Below are 20,258 nucleotides of genomic sequence, written 5' to 3'. Positions count from 1 at the left end.
ACTCAGCTCTATAAATCAAGTATTGGAAATTTAGAGAAATCCTGAAAGTATAGAATAGAACTATAAGCCTGTTTATAAACTTTATCTTTGAAACATAAAAAATTCGATTGAATAACGCATTTAGCCAAAGTGGAAAAGTAGCAACTTCTTTATCATACTCGTTATATACTATGTAGCAGTCAACTGTTAATCCAGATTCTAAAAAGAACATTGCAAAATGCATACATAAATACAAACAGAAAACAAAATCTTAGACTTACTGTATTTCTGTTTTTGCTTGCTTGTGTTAGCCTTTTTCTTCTTATTATTCTTCCTTTTCACCCAACATACATTCAAACAATTTTTAACCTGAAGCAACGACACAAATGCAATTGCAAGTATATGTGGTTCAGAAATAATCTGTCTCTTGTACTTGCTTACTAAATTCATGTCTGAGAAGAACATCGGATTGTACCTGGAAAACTTGCACCGCAGCGCTCCCAATACCATTACTTATTTGGTCAGCATCTTCTTTCTTTTCACTTGATTGCTCTGAGACTCATCAGCAGCCCGATCACTTGTTCATGAAACGAGGAAACACAAAATAAGACTTGGAGGAGCCAAAATAAAAACAAATGCCTATTCTGAAAGAGTTTTGGAACTAAAACACCAAAATAGAGGTCGAGATAGCTATTTAATTGAAAACTCAAACAAATCAAGAGGTAAGTAGATCAAAATCACCTACGGCAGATTATTCGTGAGTCACAACAGTCTTGGGAAACACATTTAACCAGTACTATCAACAATGCGATGAACTGTACTATCAAAAAAGTTGAGCAATGCGATGAACTGTACTATCAAAAAAGTTGAGCAATTTAACCACTATCTTTCCTGGAGCCAAGTTAGCTGCATATCCACTCTGAAAACATACAAAAATGTTTAAAAACATTATACAGCACGCTGGACTTCTTAACTAGAGAAACATGAGGGAAAACCTGTTGGTGTGTCCTAATCCTCTCTTCGAGAGATGATAATAACTGTTTCAATGTATCTTCTTCCGGTGATCGTCCAATTTTGAGAGATTTGTAAACAGCTTGACAGTATCTGAATTATGCCATCATGTTAAAGCAAAGCAAAAAGATAAAAAAAAATTCAATTAAAAAAAAAAAAAGGCTCCAGTACATACTTCAATGAATCCGAAATCCTTCCAACCTCGGCCAACATGTGCGCATATACAAGTTTGTATGACTGGAGTTGAAGCAGAGAAAACTGAGAGTTCCCAAGAAACTTTGCATATTCAAAAAGCTATGTTCTCTGCAGTAACAACCAAAACAAGACGGTATCTTATTGATCATCTCTACTACTAATTATTTTACTCCAGAGACATAGATTTACGATACAAGCATAGAATACACAACTGCCTACAATATCAACAGTAGAAGACTACTATAACCAAAATGATTCACATAAATGATTCAAGCTGGGTACAAATCCATCATTTGTAGAACCAATAGCAATACGGAATTGGTAGACTTCAAATAAAACAAAAAAACTAACAAAATTAAGCATGACTAATCACATTATAACAATAGTTCTGGCATTCACACAGTACTAATTTCGCTGAAGAAATAGACAAACTAACCTAATTCACTCGTATTCTGACTAGTTCCTCAATTACCTTTAAAAACATTTAAACCATTCTGCTAATTTCGCTCAAATCCTCTTCAAGGTCGATCCCTCAAAACCCTAATCTCACAACACATAACCGTACAATTAAAAAAAAAACCCTAAATTCCGTGAAATCCATAACAAACAAGAAAAAAACGCAACACAATTGCAGCAAAATAACCATGAAGTTCAAACAAAATCGAAAAAAAACATCAGAAAATCAGAGATTCAAGCTAAAATTTACAGACCTGTAAAATAGCTAGAGCGATGAACTCTTCGAGGTTGAAAATTAGCATATGCCATAATTTCTTCTGGTTTAGATCTGAGAATATTTTGAAGCGTTGAACCTTGGATTCTCCAACATCGCGGAGATTTTCTACACTTTGGTCTCTCAGATCGAGAGGTGTGGTATGGAGGAAGAGAGATGGAAAAGACCTTATTTATTGCCATTTAATTTGTGGGGAGATTTGAAGAAGGAAGAGCAAAAGACCCGGTAAACAAATAAGGGGTCTCTTCCTTTTCTCCTTCTTTTTAAATCCGTGGCTCCGCATGGAGAGACCCGTTGCTTTAAATAACGGGTCTTTTAGTTCTCCCTTTTTATTTTCGGTGGAGAGAATGTGGGCCCTATGGTAAATTAGAGACCCGTTAAATCAAATAACGGGTCTCTTGCTATTCTTAATTTAGTTTAGGTTGTCTTATTTCATTCATTAGAGACCCGTTATCTCAAATATTGGGTCTTTTATATTAAAGAGACCCATTATCTCAACCAATGGGTCTTTTCTTTAGGGTCTCTTTGCCCATTTTTGTAGTAGTGAAAGTTATCTAATTGTTTGCTCTTTGCTTCACTGGTTTGCTTTCCATTCATCATAGAGTTGCATGCATTCATTAACTGCCCATATAGGTGCCTTGACTTGCTCTGGCAGTCTGCCTTCATCTTCTAGAATCTTCTTCTTGTTGTGTGGAAGTTGGTAATCATTGTTGCCCTTGTGTTTAAGAATCTCATTAGAAACAAACTGTAATGTCATCCACACATTAGACAATGTCTTAGGATGCAACTCATTAAAAGAATCATACACTGCTTCACTTAAATCCTCCACAGTTTTAGGCATTTTCTTGTGCATAAGTGATTGAATGGACTTGAAAAATCCCAAGTCCAAGATATTGCAATCTGGACTGTTTGCTGGCTGTTGAGTCAACACAAAAGTGAACCCATCTTGTTTGTAGTGTAGTTGCCATTCAGGATCATCTTGCAATATATGTGCCTTTGCATTATCTTGAACAATATAGATGACCTTTTCCCCTTCATGTGGTGGCCACTTTGCCTTGATTGCTGGAATTAGCATGTTGATCATCATTGCCCTTATTTCAATTTGATTCACAGACTTCACTGGCTTTGTTTCAATGGTTCCCTTTACTCTGTTTTTTGATGTCCTCTTGGCTGCAACTACATTTGTGAATGGAAATATGCCTATTTTACCATCAAATTCACAATTCCCATTTTCACCCCACCTTGGTCTGGCTACTGCTGCCATGAACATGAATTTTGGTATCTTGGTTCTTGAACTTGTACTTCTATGTGGATAGGGTTCATTGTTTGCAAGATAAACTCTCTGGTTTTTTTGAGTCAAATAAAATCACTTCTCATCAATATGAATGAAGTCATACATGCTGTAATATGTTGGTTCTTGTGGTATAGTGTAATCCAATATTAGTCTGAGTACCCACCTCATCCTTGCCATTTTGCATGCTTCTGAAATGCCTGGATGCAAGGGACTTGAGTGTGGCTTAATAATTTTCCTCTTGATGAGCCTCCATACTGTTGTTGGTCCCAAATTGAGCATTCTTGCAAGATCTACAATGCATGTTCTGTCCCCCATGGCTATTTGTGCAATAGAGTCATATGTGACTTGAACCTTTTTCCTGCCACACTTGTGATACTTACTTTCCACCACATATGAATTCATTGCTGCCTTCTGCTTCTTTACTTTGTCCCATATTGACCCTATGGTTTTTCTGTTGTAATCAAATTCTATGGCTGCATCCCTTATTGTCCCAAATAATAGAGTTTCTGAATCTGGAATTTTTCTATTCAGCAGGTACACCAAAATTTCAAGCCTCAATTCATTATTTATTCTAGGAGTCCTAGGCTTATGATGATCTGTTCTTTGTGTTGCTGTTTGATGATGATGAGGTGATGCATTTTCTGATGGTGGTGGGAAGTTCAAATCAAAAAGAAATGTTACCTCTTGAAAGTTGGTATTTTGCTGCTGCCCTTCCCCTTCTACTTCTGGTACTTGTTGTACATATTCAGTGCTGTTTGGTACATCTTCATTAAACCCAAAGTCCCCAAAATCAGCAGCAGTATTTTCAGAAGCTTGTACCAAGTCAGCAGCATCATCACCTTCCTCCCAGTCAGAATCGGAGTTAATGTCGTCGCCTTCATCCTCAGAAAATCCGAGGAAATCGTCATCCTCTTGATCTGAAGCCATTAAGTCCCCTGTTTTTTTGCTATTTAATGCTGAATTGAGGAAGAAATTTTGGTGTTTTCCTTGTATTTATTGAACTTGGTTAGAGTCAGATTTTGGTCTTTTGTGGGGGGAAAGTGACCCTATTTATAAAGGGAATTCACTATTTCAACCCCTCAAAAATTTGGAGGGAAAATGAAAATCCCCTGTTTTTTTATTTGGGGAAAAATTTGGAGGGAAATCTGAAAATCAATTGTTTGGGCAAAATTTCCAGCCAAAAAAAAACGTGAGTCATTGTTCACTTGTTTCTGATTGGTCCATGTAACAGCAGATGGGTCCCATAGCCCATGTGACTGAAAATGTATGTTGATTTATTTCAATACTTTAATAAAATATCTACTTTTCTCCCTATTAATTTAATACTTTCTCTCTCTTTACTTTATTCAATCTCTTACACTCAATCATTATTCTTACACCCAATCATTACTCATATCCCAATACAAACCAAGATTCAGTTTTCTTAAACCACACCCAACATTCTTTAGGGGAAGAACAAAAGGGAATGGAGGGAGTACAAAGTACGAAGAGATTAGAGATACACTTTCTTTTTTGATATGTCTTGGTCCCCACTTCCAATTATATTAATATTGCTCTCTTTCTTGTGGTCCCTACACTTACTCACGTCGTTTGTTTACTATAATAAATAATTCTTTCATTACTCTACTTTCATCTTATTTTAACAAATTCAACTCACTTTCCTAAAACTAATGCCGATCAAAGTGTAACTATTTTCAAGATACAGAGTATATAACTTTTAAATTATACTCTTGGTACCTTTTACTGCAGTCAACGATATTTATTGTTTTTAAATGAGAAATTGTGAACAACCGTATTGTTTTTAAATGAGAAATTGTGAACAACCGTGGATATCAAACTTTATTAGTAAAATTTTGAGTAAATAGGTCTGGAGGTCCCTAAACTTTGCCAAAAGGAGCAGTTAGGTCCCTCAAGTTTCAAAAGGAGCATTTAGGTCCCTCAAAATGGATGGAAACCGCTGCTTTTTGACTTCTGTTACTAACGTCTGTTAAATGAATTAAAAATAAAGGCAAATTAATATAAAAGGCAGAAAAGGACAAAATAACAGTTACTTTTACATATTAATAATAATTAAATAAAGGGAAACCCTTTTAAGTTAGCTTTTTACAAAAAACTAGCAGTTCAAAGTATTTAACAAGGCCATTTGTACCAAAATTATTCAACACTTAATAAAATAAATAATAAAAAAAGGATCAAAGCTTCCTACTAATCAAATCCCCCAAATTAACACACCCAACAAGCATAGGTTAATCAACAACATTTCTTAGAGACAATTTATCAAACACCTTGTGTGCACACCCAAGTAACTTACATTTCCGGTAAAATTCATCCGAGCTCAAACCCATAAACTCCATGCATCATCATCATCATCGTCTTCAATCTCATGTTTAATCAGCAAGTCAGCAACTCATACATGAAATCTAACGAGCCTACGACTACTAGTACTCTGCTCAACCATACTCTTTCAAATATATTCTTATCAACAGCCTAGCTAGCTAACATAACCTTGTGGATCAAACAACAATGCGGGGTCTAAGTGTAAAATTCCATTGTAATCCTCATCATGATCACCATCAATCATCTATCAACTTGAGCTTGAGATCACAATAATCGTGCACCTTCAAAGATCACAATAATCATCTATCAACTTGAGCTTGAGATCCTCATCATGATCACCATCAATCATCGTTGATCCTCATCATGATCACCATCAATCATCATCGTTCTATTTTTCTTGGTAACAATCTTTTGAAATACGGAGTAATTTTTGAAATATCGAAGTAACTATTTTTCTCAGAATTATTGAATGGGATTATGAAGAAGAAAGTGGTTTCCCCAAATGAGATCGGAGATCAATTTTTTTCAGAAAGGGAGGAGAGAGAAAATGGGGGAGCAGGGGTGTGGGTCACGATGTGGTAACGAAACCCACCCAGAATTTCTTCAATTGAAACCAACCCAGAATAAATAAGAAAAAAAATCGAAACCAACCCAAAATAAATAAAAAAAACAGGGGAACAAAAAAAGGGGAAAATCAGTGAAAATGTGAAATTACAATGGAATTGTTGGAGATATCCAGGAATTAAGAAAGAAAAGCAGATTGAAGAGAATCCATAATAAAAGAGGAGAGAGAAAGAGAGAGAAAAAGGTAGAAGAAGAACTAGTGGTAGTAGCAGACATCTGGGAGAAGAGAATTTGAAACTTTAGAGTTGTGGAAGAACAACAATTAGCTGAAGTTTATGGCGATAATTGCTGAAAATTTAGAGTAAATTTGCTTGGGTTACTCACTAAATTCGATTTGATTAGGAAGAGTTGTGGAAAAACCTAGAAAAGGGGAATATAAAGGGTGAAACGTGTAAATGGAGAAAAAGTCATATGAAAAAGCTAAGTAAGTTGAAAAAGCTAAGTCATAATTAAAATCAGCTGTTTTCATTTATTTATACACGTGTAAATTAATTTTCTTTTTCTTTAAAGCGGTTTTATTATTATTTTATTGAACTTAACAGAAAATGTAACGGTGTTAACAAAAGTAGCTGTTTCCATCTATTTTGAGGGACCTAAATGCTCCTTTTAAAACTTAAGGGACCTAACTGCTCCTTTTGGCAAAGTTTAGGGACCTCCAAACCTATTTACTCAAAATAAATTTATTTTGAGGGGTGATATGAAAACCTGGGATTGTGATTTGTGAACAACAAAAAGGATAAAAACAGCGTCTTTCCTACGTCCATCTCACTAATTTGACCCAGCCCCCATTCTACAAAAGCGCGAAAATGTATCGTTACTTTTCCCCCAAGAAAACAGAGCAAATTAAAGACTCTGATTAAAAACACACAATTCTCTGCCATTTTTCCTTCACGATGTCTTCTCTCTCAAGCAAAACGTCGAACACCTGGTGAACTCAAACTTACCTTTCAGAAAAACAAAATTACCCACAAGAATTTATGTGCAAATACAGCAATGGTTCTTCCAGTAATCAAGCTTGGGACGCTCGCATTGAGAACTCTAAGTAAACCCATTGCAAGCCGTCTCAAACGACAAGCTGGTTTGCACCCTAAATTTCGTGAATTCATCGTTAGCCTTGCTCAGGTTTTTATTTTCCTTAATACTTTCAGTTTTTTCTTACTAATTTGTTTGTTTGAATTCTGGGTTTTTGTTGAATTTTGGTTTATGGCACTGATTTGTTAGTGGATAGTTTTCAATTTTGATGTTGCGCATTTCGTGATGGTTTTTTTTAGCTTAGTGTTTGATGATTATGTTAATATTTCTGTTTTTTTAGTAAAATTGATGTGATGTGATCAATGAGAATTTGGTAAAATTGTTGAAGGGAAATCATGGGTTTTATCCTTATAGTCTTGAACAGAAGAATTAGTGGGTTGTGTCATTTGATAATGCTTTTGTTTGATAATCACTTCGTTCCACTTTAATAGGCAACATTTCTATCTTGGGACTTTCTGAAACGAAACAAGGAGTAGTAAGCCACTTTTCATGATTACTTATAGGTTTTTTATGCTTGTTTATGACAATTATAAGGGTAATTGTGTTTTTTAAGACAATTTCTTTAAAATGACCTCGAACCAAGTGTGGCCTATTAAGGTGGGACAATTGGAGTAAATTTAGTGGGTTAGTGTGATTAACACAAACTTGTTAATCCATAAGAGTTCGCGTAAATCAACATTGGTCATTGGACCTGTATCACAATAGATGTTCTTTAGATAAAAGTGCGAGGAATTCCCCTTCCTAAAATGAACTAAATTGGGGAATTTGAAAGAAGTTATGACTTGAATGTACGCAATGCAGAAGGTACCTCTTTGAAAGATTTCCTTTTCCTGTATTTTGACAATGTACAACTGTTGCCTTGCAATTTTATGTTAACTTGTGTTTTGCTTGATACATCCATGATGTTCTCAACAATCTATTCCACATTTATCATCGATCACAATGCCTATCTGTAGTTTGCAAATAATTGTTTTGCTGGTAGTGGCCCATGTTTAAATGCTCAAGATTAATTTTGAGCAACCCTCACTGACCTTGATTGTTAGAATTGCTCTCCCAAGAGTATTTTAGGACATCAAGGCACTAAGAGAATATGAAGCTATGCTAGAGTGCTAGACCCTCATGAAATCCCTTAGTAACTTGTCACCCTTGTTAGTAGTTATAAACTTATATCATAACAAAACGAATCAATCGATATGAAGAAATGCAAGTATGTACTAGAAATTAATATTCTCTAGTAAACATACTCCTGCATCAATGTTCAGTGTCATATTGGAATATGTAAAACTGTAAAAGAGCAAGTAATAGCAGGTGGATGATGTTTTTGTTGACAGCATTTCCATGTAAAGCTTGTAACATTCTTGTTGTGGTTGCTGAAACTAGGTAAATCATCGGTTCACAACTACGCTGCAAAGGCGCATTTATGGCCACGCAACAGATGTTGAAATTCGCCCATTGAATGAGGAGAGTGCTGTTCAGGCCGCTTCAGATCTTCTTGGAGAAATGTTTATCTTTCTGGTGAGATTTCACTTCTGTTTCTAATGCTTTTCTATTATCTAGTTTCGTCTTAGTGAAGGAGCCATGCATCAAATTGAGGGATAAAATATGCCCACCGAAGACAAATCAAGGCAGCTGAACTTGGCTTATTTTCTATAAAAAAAATGGTAACAATTTGCTTATATTAAAGAAAATAGACAATGTAAACATCTTAAGAAAGGAAAAGTTTGACTACTGTTATCTCATTCAACTTTTTCTAAAACGAAGTACAGAGTAAAAGAATTGCAGTCCTATTGAATTATCTTCAATGACAGGAAGTTATAGTTATAGTCTAACAGAAGAACCTAGTCAATGATCTTCATCTATAAATCTCAATACATTCCCTTGTACAGCATGATACATGTGTTCACGAATTCACTTTGTAACTTCAGCCACACATAAATCCTTGGGAACACTTTTGGACATCGTGAAATGAACAGGCTAACTTAACTATCAGTGACTGTAGTTCCTGACTTCCTTTTTTATCTTTTTTGTTCGGTGAAAATGGAGAAATATATTACAACATAATAAAGAGTTAATTTATGGCGTTACGCCTATTACAATCCGTAACATGTAGGTTCAAACAATAACTAGGGGGATGGGGAAAATGCCTAATTACATTGACTTCAAAAGATTGGCTCTGTGCCTTCTTCGCTAAGCAAGTAAGCAGTCCACAAGTTGATTCCGATCTCTCTTAATGTGACAAATCTCAAGCCCTCGGAAATAATGGCGTAACTCCCTACATTGCATTAACAACTCGTAGTATATATCAATACCAAAAGTTTGCAATTTTAAGAGGTCAATAGCCTTCTGACGGTCAATGAGGATCAAGATTTTATCACATTTTTCTCGTATCGCACATTGAAGCCCATCCAAATACTGACTAGTTCCGCTTGAATTGAATTAATGGCATACATTTGCTTTTGGAATCCCATTTAAGAACGGGTCTCGAAGCTAGAAATTCCCAAGCGAGGTTGGTAGCTTTTGTGATGAGTGTAATGGGTTCCTGACTTGTATTTGGTTAAAGATCAAGTTATTTCTTTGCTTCCACAACTCAAAACACACTAAAAGAGAATAACATGTTCCACTGCATCCCTCCTCTATTCTCCTTACTATGCACATTAGTAAACACCCAGGCCTTGAAATCTCCAACTCTCAAGGACTGATCAGTTAGAATTTCATCCCACACCCCTTTGAGCTACATGACAATCCTGTAAGATATGGATAGAGTCCTCCACTTGGTGGAGATAGTTTGGACAACTCGGGTTATTGAAGTATCTTTTCAAGCATCACATGGAGTGGCTCCCTGATTCTACATTAGGATAATAGAAGAGAAGTACTTTTGTATCTGATAATTCATAATCTTTTGTTAGCTTGTACCTATATATATTGCAAGTCAGTCAAATTTTCAAATACTCTATATTCTTGAATGTGCTGTAGTCTCGATATTGCAAGTTATCACCTGTTCGTAATAAGTCTTAGAGACACCATGCAATTATAGTCCTATACTACTTTCTTTTCATAAGTCAATGCATCAGTTTAATTGGAGTGGAACAGACATGTGAAACTTGGATTATCATCAGACCTCTCGTATTCCCATAAATATTTTTATCTAACATCCTAAACTTACACAGGTCGCTGGAGCTGCTGTGATATTTGAGGTGCAAAGAAGCGCAAAATCAGAAGCAAAAAAGGAGGAGAAACGTATGAAAGAATTCGAGGTAATGTAAAGAATCACATTTTATTACTTTTTTCTTCTTGCTAGATAGATTTTTATATCCCTGTATTTTTATAATTGGCTGTGAGTGCCTCCCATGAAACATGGAATGAATTAATCGACGTTGAACAATGCTGCCGATTGCATAAATAACAAGTACAACAAATTCAGACAATAACTACTGTAAAATGTGTATGTTCTATCTTTCTCATCTCAATGAAATAAGTTATACTGGTTGATTTACTGAGGGTTTCTGTATGCATTCTGAATTCTGATGTTTGATCCACTTAATCGTTACTTCAATTATCGTGTACATGGATATATTAATACGGCTTGTGTCGGTTTTGGAGTTGGAAATTTCAAATTCATCTGTTAGATATTCTTTTTGAAGGAACAGATTTTGTTTTGTTAACCTAGAAACATATTAGTTTCTCTAACAGAGAAGTAGTGGCATTCAAAATGTAGGTTATTCTTGCTCTGTATCTGAGATGACAGTATGAACTGCATTGATTAACTGTCTGAAAAAGATCCACCCCCCCACTTCAAATAAAAAAATAATAATCATGAAGCTTAAGCCAAATGCAACAGCTGTTATTCTCATGGACAGAGTTGTTCAGCATTAGATGTAAACTTTAGGAACAGAAGGCAATTGTTTGTAACAGTAGAAATGTGCTCCGCTGAACTGGTCATGAGTGGAGAATGTAGGAATGAGGTGCTGGTCTGTGCGAAATGTGGTCCAGGCAATGCCCTACAAGGTGTGCCTTGTGCTGGGCTGTGTCGCCAGAATGTTCGTTCTGCATCATACCGGTTTTTGTGGTGCCACTACCCACTCCATGGTCTTACTATTCACCATTAGTTTTGTTTTTGTTTTTTTTGGACCTTGTAGTAGTCTTCTTGTTATCTTGTTGAAAAATACTTGCAATGGACATTATTGTGGAGTAATGTTATTGTGGAACATATACAAAAACCAGCTAGAGTTCATCTATTGAAGATCTTATGTCCTCCAAATGGTAATGGTTGTAAATTTCAATTGGGAAAATCTCACCTTTTATGTCTGTTCTGTAAGTATGGAGTCAAAGGTTCACTCCTCAGGAACAGTTGAACTTTTGGTTTATAGTAAGACTATATTAAAAATACTCATTTGATAGATTAAGGGTCTGCTGCTTTATTATAAAGCACTGTGTATCGTTGCATTTGATAGATTAAGGTCTGCTGGAAGATTTTTCTATTGTTTCTAGGCTACGGCCTACGGGTGCGTACATCTGATCCACCTATACGTCTCACAAAGAAGGAGCCATTTTAGAGGCATTGGGGTTGGTGTTGATGTACATATGATCTTGGAATTGATTTAATTCTTGGGGTGGAAAGTGTTGATATAATGGTATTATTTTGGTGCTTTTCCCTTTAGTCATTTGGTTTATTATATGAGCACCTCCACTGTGATACTTTCATATTTTGGTGAGGTTGAGAAGATGCTCTTTGACTTTCAAAAAATGACATTGTTTTTTAAACTTCAAGGTGACTATTATGACGAGATATTGTGAATGGTTGATATGTGTTTTATAATTTATCCTGGCAACAGATTCAAGTTGGGTTCAGTTAGAGTTAATTCAGTTTTAAAATATTCAGTTTGAATTAGTTTTGTTTAGTTTTGTTTGGATTACATCCGTGTCAATAATCATTTACTCCCCCGTTTCTTTTTATTCTTTATGTTGGGTATCATGCACACGAATTTAGGCATAAACAAAAAGCGCCTTGATTTCTTTATTTTTTTAATTAAATAGTATTCTGGTTTACGCTTTAAGTAACGAGGTGAGTGGAATGAAGGAATGGTCAGGTGAATTCAATGTTTGAGTATTTTATTAAATTTGGGCACAGTTTTTTGTGGAATATTAAAATGAAACATTCCGAAAGTAAAGAATAAAAGTGATCGCCAAAAACGGAATACGTAAAGAACAAAAAGGAACGGAGAGAGTACCTTATTGTGATAATATGATCAATACTAGTCCAACTCCCGGGTTAGTTTAAATTAGATCAACTTCAGTTCGTGTCAAATTCAAGTTGCTTTATTCAGGTAGAGTTTGAATCCAATTTGGATTAATAATCAGAGACTAAACAATTTTTCCATGTATTTTATTTTGGTTGTTGATGATTCTGCACCCCCCTTTTTTCATGAAATTGCCTCGTTTGGTTCTTCCTGTGAAACCTTTATTCCTTTGTGGTACCGGCTTTGAGTATGTTGTAAGACTAAATTTGTAAATTGTAATGGCAATGATGAGATTTGACAGGAATATCATATTTTTTTCAGGCCCTCAATGTCATTTTCATGATCAGTTTAGATTTTTGGATGACATGATATTGACCTTAGGATAAATGTTCTCCGTCAAAATTTGTCATTTAGCTTGCTTTCTTGAACCAGAAAGGTTGAACCTAGTGGCCTATCTTTCAAAAGCTAAATTCCCTAAATGCCTTTGAACTTTTGAAGTGCCTTTTGTTCACTTTCTGAGGCTTCAGATCGTTGATTGTGAAGATTGGTGATTGATTCTGCATTGTAAGGCCCCTTTGTTTGGTGATGAGGCAATACTTTTATGATTAGGATTAGGAGACGAGTTCAAACATTATTCTCAATCTCAAAATCTTCTACTTCTAGCTAATGATTAACTGTCAAATTATAGACCTGAAACCATCTACATTTAAGCATAAGGCCTAATTTTGTTGCCAATGAAACAAAAGAGTGGAAGTTTTAGAATATATCAGCTTAATTGACCTTCATGTCTTGTGTTCTGTCTCTTTTCTATTTTCTTCTCTTATGATGTACCCAATTTCAAGCTTGACAGGGAATTTCCTGCTTAATTATGCAGGCATTGAGAGAAAGAGACGAAGCACTGTCCAAAGAAGTTGAACAACTTAAGCGCAAAATCATGGAACTCGAGAAGCAATCAAAGCAACAAGGCCTCACTGGATTTTTCAACTTCAGATTCTTTGGTCAATCGGGAACAGAAAAGTCAGCACAAGCTGCTTGAACTGACTGATAGTTTATCTGTTGGATAAATTCTTTAACAGCCATTTGTTTCTTGATTTTTTAAACTTTTGCCATATTCTCTGTATATTATTTTAGGAGCTCATTGTTAGTGACCAGTTATTAGTTTGAGTCTTTCCAACCCTGTAAATTAGTAGCAAACTATAGTGCAATTTTACCCCCTCAGTTGTCATCTGAGCACATGTCTGTTCTCTATCTGTTACAAACCAGTTCTCTAACGTGCAGGACAGCGTCTGTGTGTGCACAAATCAGGCTACATGTGTTTAGTTACAAGAGCATATGGTGTTTTTATGCCTAAACACATGAATGAGGGGCATATAACTTTCCAATTTCAACTACGAGGCGGTGTACCGAAGAACAGTAGAGAATAAAATGGTTCTGGTTAGTGACTTAGTGGGAGGGGACTCTTTATTCCTTTCTTATACTGGTTTGCTTGGCCTTAGTTATGTGATACAGATGGATGGTTTAGGGTGTCTCTTTTTCCTTTGGTACAGTTGAATCTGCTAATTAATGACCTGTTTGATTAAACCCACTTATTATTCAATGATCATATAGGCATCATATCCTTAATTTGTTGGACCTAAAGTATGTGATAATTTAGATATTTATTGCAACTAGATGAGGCATTGATTCTCAGAGGTTAATTATTCCTTTACTTTTTAGTCAAATGTTGACGATTTGTAAATAATCTTCTTTCTTGAGGTGTAATTCTTATAAAAGACGGTCCGACGGATTCTTATTTATCAGACTAAATATTACTCTGTACGTATTAGTTAAACAAAAAACATAGAAAACTTATAGGTTTGACTCACTCTAGTATTTTTTTTTCCAGAGGATTGTTAGGGTAAGTTATTTTACATTGTTTAATCTCTATTCGATAAGGGAAATCATTAGGTCATTATCGTAAATGATTTTGTGTATGTCCTCTATAGAAAAGTCTAAAACGCTGGATCAGTCAATCAAATTTAATTACAACTTAAAAGTCAAAAATAAAAAAGGGAAAGTCACAATCAAATATTTGACCACAAGCAAATATACTCCATATTAATCACATGATTTATTTTATCCTTTTCAGTATTTTATTATATCACATTTTGACAATGTCACAAAAATAAATTATATTTTAATTATTTAAACAAAATTCAATCAAACAAACATAATAAAACTCCATTCTCCAATTATTTTGATGTCTACTTTTTTTTCGGTGAAACTTTTGCAAATAAAGTTTCTACATAAAATAATTTTGCTTTCTTCTATATCTTCGCATGCATAACGTGCATATAAGACTAGTTGCTTAAGAATGCAATTGGAATGAAGGGTGTTAATTTCCCATCAACAAATACCCAGCAAGATGTTAGAAAGTGTCATTACATACTTGCTAAAATATTTTCATTTTGTTGAAAAATAACAAGTAATTCGCAATTTTTTTTATTTTGTTGGGTCTGAATGAGCCGCAAGGAATTACAGATTACAAATGGGTAGTGGAATATTTAAACATGTGATATATCGTATATTTTTACACTCAATCTATACCACTATGCCAAAATCTAACGGCTTGTTTGGTAGTTGATAATAAACCGTGGAATGAGAATAAATCCAAGTGTTATTTGACAAGAAATTAATATCATGATGTCAATGGTAAAATTTTGTCTCAAACTTGGTAATCTTTTTTCATAAATTTGCATTCTCAACTAATACCACTCCTCGATTAAAGTCAAGTAACATCAGCATAGAAAGTCAACACTAGTATATACAAGCAACCTCTAACATGAAATTGAAAAAACTACAATAACTAAAAGTAGCACCAGCATAGAAAATCAAGTAACAATAGTCTATACCAGCAACCTCTAATATGAAATTGAATAAACTGCAATAAAACAAGAAAAGTAATAGCGAATACAATGTATAAATAACACCAGTCTATACAAGGAACCTCTAACATGGAATTGAAGAAACTGCAATCAAACAAGAAAAATAACCGCGAATACAAAGTACTACCTCCGTTTCACAATACTCTATCATTTCTTTTTTCACGTATTCCAACACGCTTCTTTGAACATTAATATCTCTAATTATGTGTAAGTAACAATTATAAAAACTGATATTTGAAATCCTCGCATTGATATGAATTTAACAAGATATCACTTGACTATGTTTATTCTTACATAATGTGAAAGAATGATTGTTAAAGTTAGTTGATGAATAATGTTCAAATGAGAAACGATGCATCTATTGCAGAACGGAGTTAGTATAAGTAACACCAGCATAGAAAGTCGATCAAGTAATACCAGTCTATGCAAGGAACCTCTAAAATGAAATTCAAGAAACTGCAGGAAAACAAGAAAATTAACAACGAATACAATGTATAAGTAACACAACATAGAAAGTAAAGTAACATCAGTTAATAAAGTTCTCCATAGTAGCTGCGCGTAAGGGAGTTGCGCGAATGCGTTACACCATCAAGTTGATGGTGTGGCTGGTCACACAAGAGACGCGCTGAAATAGTTTAACAACTTATATTGAACTTTGCTCTGTAGCTATTTTGCAAACTACTTTGTTATTTTCTTCTGTTGATGTACTTCTATTGTAAATATTTTATTTGTTGAAAATAAATCTTTTTCATAAAACAGAACATGAAGTTAATATCTTAATTATAAAGGGAAACTAGTTACAAAAAAATCTACTTGTATATGCTATTACAAAAGTGTTAATTTGCCACAAAGAAAGGAACGTCAGATAAATGCTCTAAAGATCGAATCAAACTTTTTGTAAAGAAAGAGACATAGAGAATATTCATTTCAAATAAGTAATACAATCTTACATGTTTACTCTTGTAAAAAAAAATCTTACATATTTACATCAATAGTTTATGTTACGAAACAACATTTTATTGAAAAAATATACTTGTATAAGTGGGTAACAAAAAAGAAAGATAAAACGAAGTATACGTTTGCCTTAACCATGGTTCAAAACAAGTGAACCTAAGTTCAAAACAAGTGAACTTGGAAATTTTGAATAGCTATCAACAACGGATTTAACTATACTAGGTTAGTCCCGTGCAATCGGATGAGATTTTTTTTTTTCTCTGTTCTGAATAATTTATTCAACGAAGTTTTTAATAAAATAAAATCAAATTTTATCTACGGTTGTTGGAAAAATCAGAGAAAATTATTATTTTTTGGATTGTAAAGTGATTAGTGAGATGTTAGGAGTTTAGCGTTTCGACAAAAATACTTAAGTTGGAAAAATATAAGAAATAAACTTATCAGACAATTATTAGATATAATTTTCTTTTGGAATTGAATAATATCCGTAACCGTAACCATACCCGTACCCGTACCCTCGATCTATCCAAATTTTTGGATATGGCATTGATTTGATAACCATATCAAATATAGATTGGGTAATAATATATATTCTTTTTATCCTTGTCGTAATACATGAAATCATAATTTATTATATATATATATACTTCTATTACATTAAATAGAAGGAAAGAATAAGAAAAAAAAAATCAGGAAATCAGATATTTTAAAAGATTCTTAATTTTTTTTTTTTTTAAATATACTAAAACTCACCAGAACGTGACACGTGTCATACCTGGTGTATCTTCTATTATATAGTAAAGAAGATTGCGTCGTGCCTTCACCACGCACCACTCTTTTAACCCCCTCTCATGAACTTATATTGTGCTTTTCCAATTCAAAACAATTGCACCGAGGACCTGTGTATAATAACCGATAAATATCAGATTCAAATCCCCCTGTCTTCGTTTGTTATTTATATTGCATTTGTACCTCCACTAAAATATTGAAAATAACGCAAAATAGAAGGCTAGCTTTATTCGCTAAGATAGAGTCTTACTACGATTCCAAAAAAAATGATCCAAAATGGGTTAAATCACTTTGCACATGACTTTATAATTGTTTTCCACATGTTTGTTATCCTTATTTTTCTTATCCATTCTCAAAATAATTAAATTTATCATTTATTGAAATGTTCGAAAACGACCTATCCATTTCTTCACAATTTTAGTCAATTTTTTATTTTAAAAAAATAATATTTGTATCATCTTGGTAATTTTACTAATCTATACATAGTATTAAAAAAGCGAAATTATAGTGTGTTAGATGACATCTCTCACCCCCTCTTATCATCCATCAATCTGGTTTTTCTTTCATTTTTTCATTTTATTGTTTGTCATATTTAGTCGATCAATCTGTTCCACCCCATCTTCCCCTTTTAACACTCAAAATTAATTCACCATTTAATTTATATACTCCGTATATTCTTTCGACCTTCAAATTTCACATATATTTAAATGATATATTATCACTGATATCTGAAATCATCAATGAAATTATTACTCTCTCCGTATTTATTTAAGAGATACACTTGGTCGGACACGAGTGTTGTGGGATCTTTTACGGTGATGACGTGTCACACGTTTCTCGGAAGTATCAAGTATGAGATGGCACGAACCTCTGGCAACCTGCAAAACCAGAATATTCCCGTAGGAATATTCCCTCCGATGCTTAAGTAAGTATAAGCTAGAGAGAGAAGTAATTTAGAGAGAAGGCAGAGTAAAGACAGTTTCTAGGTTGGTGGGAATGAATTGATTTCCCTTCTACCTAGGGATCTGCACTATTTATAGTGCTAGGGTTTCTTGGGAATTGGTCCCTCATAGCTGTATGATTGGATGCTTTGCAAGATCGGGACACATGTCCGCTATATTGGAGACTTGGTTTAGGCCTGGTGGGCCTCTTGAGCGTTTGGGCTTTTTAGGGTATAGCGGATCAGGATCTTCATGACCTACTGATGGATCTTGGACCTGGAGGTGTATGTGAGTTTATGAGACGATTCGTGGTGGGCCTTTGGGCCTTCTTTCTGGGATATCATAGTTCAACCAGGTGGCGCTCTCTAGGCCACATCATTTGCCCCTCAAGGAGGGTGCCCCTCGCCCACGTGGGGTAGGCTACTTGACATGGTGGAGTGCCACGTGTGGTTGTTTTTCAGAGCTTAATTTCCCCTTTAAAACCTTCGGAAATCTCTCATTTTCCTTTTGTTATTTCAAAGTGATTTTGTAGAGAGAGAAAGCGAATTCTTTGTCAAAGATTTTTTGTGCTTGCATTTGGTGTTCTTGGATTCTTCATTCAGTGTTCTTGGAGCTTGGACGATTTTGTTCAGTCTTTTTGTCAGTTTGATCACTCTTTGGTAAGCATTTTTATCGACTTCTTGTTTCTGAATGTTTATGGAATTTCCTTTTTTGATGTTTACGATTTCTTGGGGAGGTGTCCTGTTAGTTGCGACGCTCTTTTTTTTCCTTTTTGCTAAAGTCAGACGTCCTGTTCCTTATGCAGGACGGCATGGCTCGAATTAGGCAAACAACCAATGTGGGTGCATGGGCAGCGCCACGAGAGAGGGACAACAGGGTTCCTTTTTCGAGCCCGTCCCAGGGAAATAGGGGTGGAGTCAGCTCCTCCCATCATTCGGGAGACGGAGCTGTAAGGGCGGCACGTTCTTCATGGAGAAGAAAGAGCGTGGCTCGCTGTCCTCGTGTTCCTCATGAGGATTTTGAGGATGACTCCTCTAGTTCTTCTGACGAGGAGTTTGCAAAAAACCTTCCTCCTATGGTTCGGGGAAAAGAAGATGTAGATTTGCTTCCTTCTGACATCATCCCCAGCATGAAATGGCTGAGGTATCCGAGGGAGCAGGGGCGTGACTTCGAGCGCTTCTTACTCTTGCCTCGAGGGTTTAGTTTTAGATGCCCTCGTCCTCATCATTTTGTAGACCAACTTTCTCTGGGTGAGGTAGCTGTCTACACATCTGCTTTTAGATTGGGTCTTAGGTTTCCTCTGCATCCCTTTGTGATGGACGTCTTGGAGGGGTATGACATTGTTCTTGCTCAGCTGGCCCCTAACTCTGGGGCGAATATCTTTTGGTTCATTGCCAAGTGTGCATTGAGCGGCGTCACTCCTTCTTTTCCTGCTTTCATTAGGCTTGTAGATATTTCCCCCTCCTCTCTTTCTCCCCAGGGGTGGTTCACCCTATATAGCCGGCGGGGATATAAAACGGTGGTGGATAAGACCTCTAGCTGGGTTTGGTGGAGGAAGAAGTGGTCTGTTATCCGAATGGAGGAACACTCCAGCGTCTTTTCCGGTGGAATTGTTGTCCCCGTTATTTGTCTAGAGGTGACGCCTACCCTCGTCTTTTGTCAAGGGATTGGAGGCTCATAAAGCCTTTATTTCAGGCCGAAATGTATCGGCTGTCTTCGAAGAGTCACGCGTGGGTTCCCAATACTTGGCTTCCCCATGTGGGTCATTTACCAACATGGTTTTTCTCGCAGTCGTCGGTCTCTGTCCTTATTTGAGTAGAGGTAGTTTTTATAGACTTTTTACCAAATCATTGTTTTCTTTTCTTTTACTAACCTTCTTAGTTCTGTGTAGATTCCGCCATGGATCGTCTGTCCCCTGAAGACAAGGGTTTGGTGGATGTTCCTACCTGGTTTTCCCAGGTGTATACATATGATATTTTCAAGGCCGTGGAGGCTAAGAAGGACTCCTCGAAGAAGTCCGACGAGGGTACCTCTGGTGACGCTGCCAAGGTATGTTCTGTTTATTCTTTGATATACTTCTGCATTGCTCTAAGGCCTATGTTCGGTTGTTCACCTGTTGCATTTTATAGGAGCCTATGTTCGGTGGCTCCTAAGCCCAAGCACCCCTTTTTCAAGAAACTGGGCACCGCTGATGTTGCGGCGAAGCCGTCA

At 35.6% G+C, this 20,258-nt stretch overlaps 2 protein-coding genes across 5 annotated transcripts; one reads left to right on the top strand and one right to left on the bottom strand.

Annotated features, from left to right (window-relative positions):
- Positions 1-281: 281 nt before the first annotated feature.
- Positions 282-2,199, bottom strand: LOC130463935 (protein transport protein SEC16B homolog). Of its 3 annotated transcripts, XR_008924164.1 has the most exons (5): positions 1,896-2,199; positions 1,166-1,293; positions 975-1,083; positions 721-898; positions 282-556 (listed from the first exon to the last, which is right to left on the bottom strand). XR_008924164.1 is itself a non-coding variant. In XM_056833230.1 (4 exons), exons 2-4 carry the CDS (start codon positions 1,201-1,203, stop codon positions 803-805), a joined length of 243 nt encoding a protein of 80 aa, XP_056689208.1. In that variant the 5' UTR covers positions 1,204-1,293; positions 1,896-2,197; the 3' UTR covers positions 282-802. The 3 variants fall into 3 exon arrangements, 1 of the variants encoding a protein (XP_056689208.1); XR_008924163.1 differs by lacking the exon at positions 721-898 and having other exon boundaries at positions 1,896-2,189; XM_056833230.1 differs by having other exon boundaries at positions 282-898; positions 1,896-2,197.
- A 4,694-nt stretch (positions 2,200-6,893) lies between these two features.
- Positions 6,894-13,943, top strand: LOC110784029 (OPA3-like protein). Of its 2 annotated transcripts, none has more exons than XM_056833581.1 (4): positions 6,894-7,292; positions 8,583-8,717; positions 10,370-10,456; positions 13,290-13,943. In XM_056833581.1, exons 1-4 carry the CDS (start codon positions 7,164-7,166, stop codon positions 13,473-13,475), a joined length of 537 nt encoding a protein of 178 aa, XP_056689559.1. In that variant the 5' UTR covers positions 6,894-7,163; the 3' UTR covers positions 13,476-13,943. The 2 variants fall into 2 exon arrangements, with proteins under 2 accessions (XP_056689559.1, XP_021844125.1); XM_021988433.2 differs by having other exon boundaries at positions 6,899-7,292; positions 13,314-13,943.
- The last annotated feature ends 6,315 nt before the right edge of the window (positions 13,944-20,258 follow it).

This window comes from Spinacia oleracea, chromosome 6, assembly GCF_020520425.1.
Source record: "Spinacia oleracea cultivar Varoflay chromosome 6, BTI_SOV_V1, whole genome shotgun sequence".
NCBI lineage: Eukaryota > Viridiplantae > Streptophyta > Magnoliopsida > Caryophyllales > Amaranthaceae > Spinacia > Spinacia oleracea.
The sequence above is the reverse complement of the archived record's forward strand: the minus strand, read 5'-3'. Positions and strand labels throughout refer to the sequence as shown.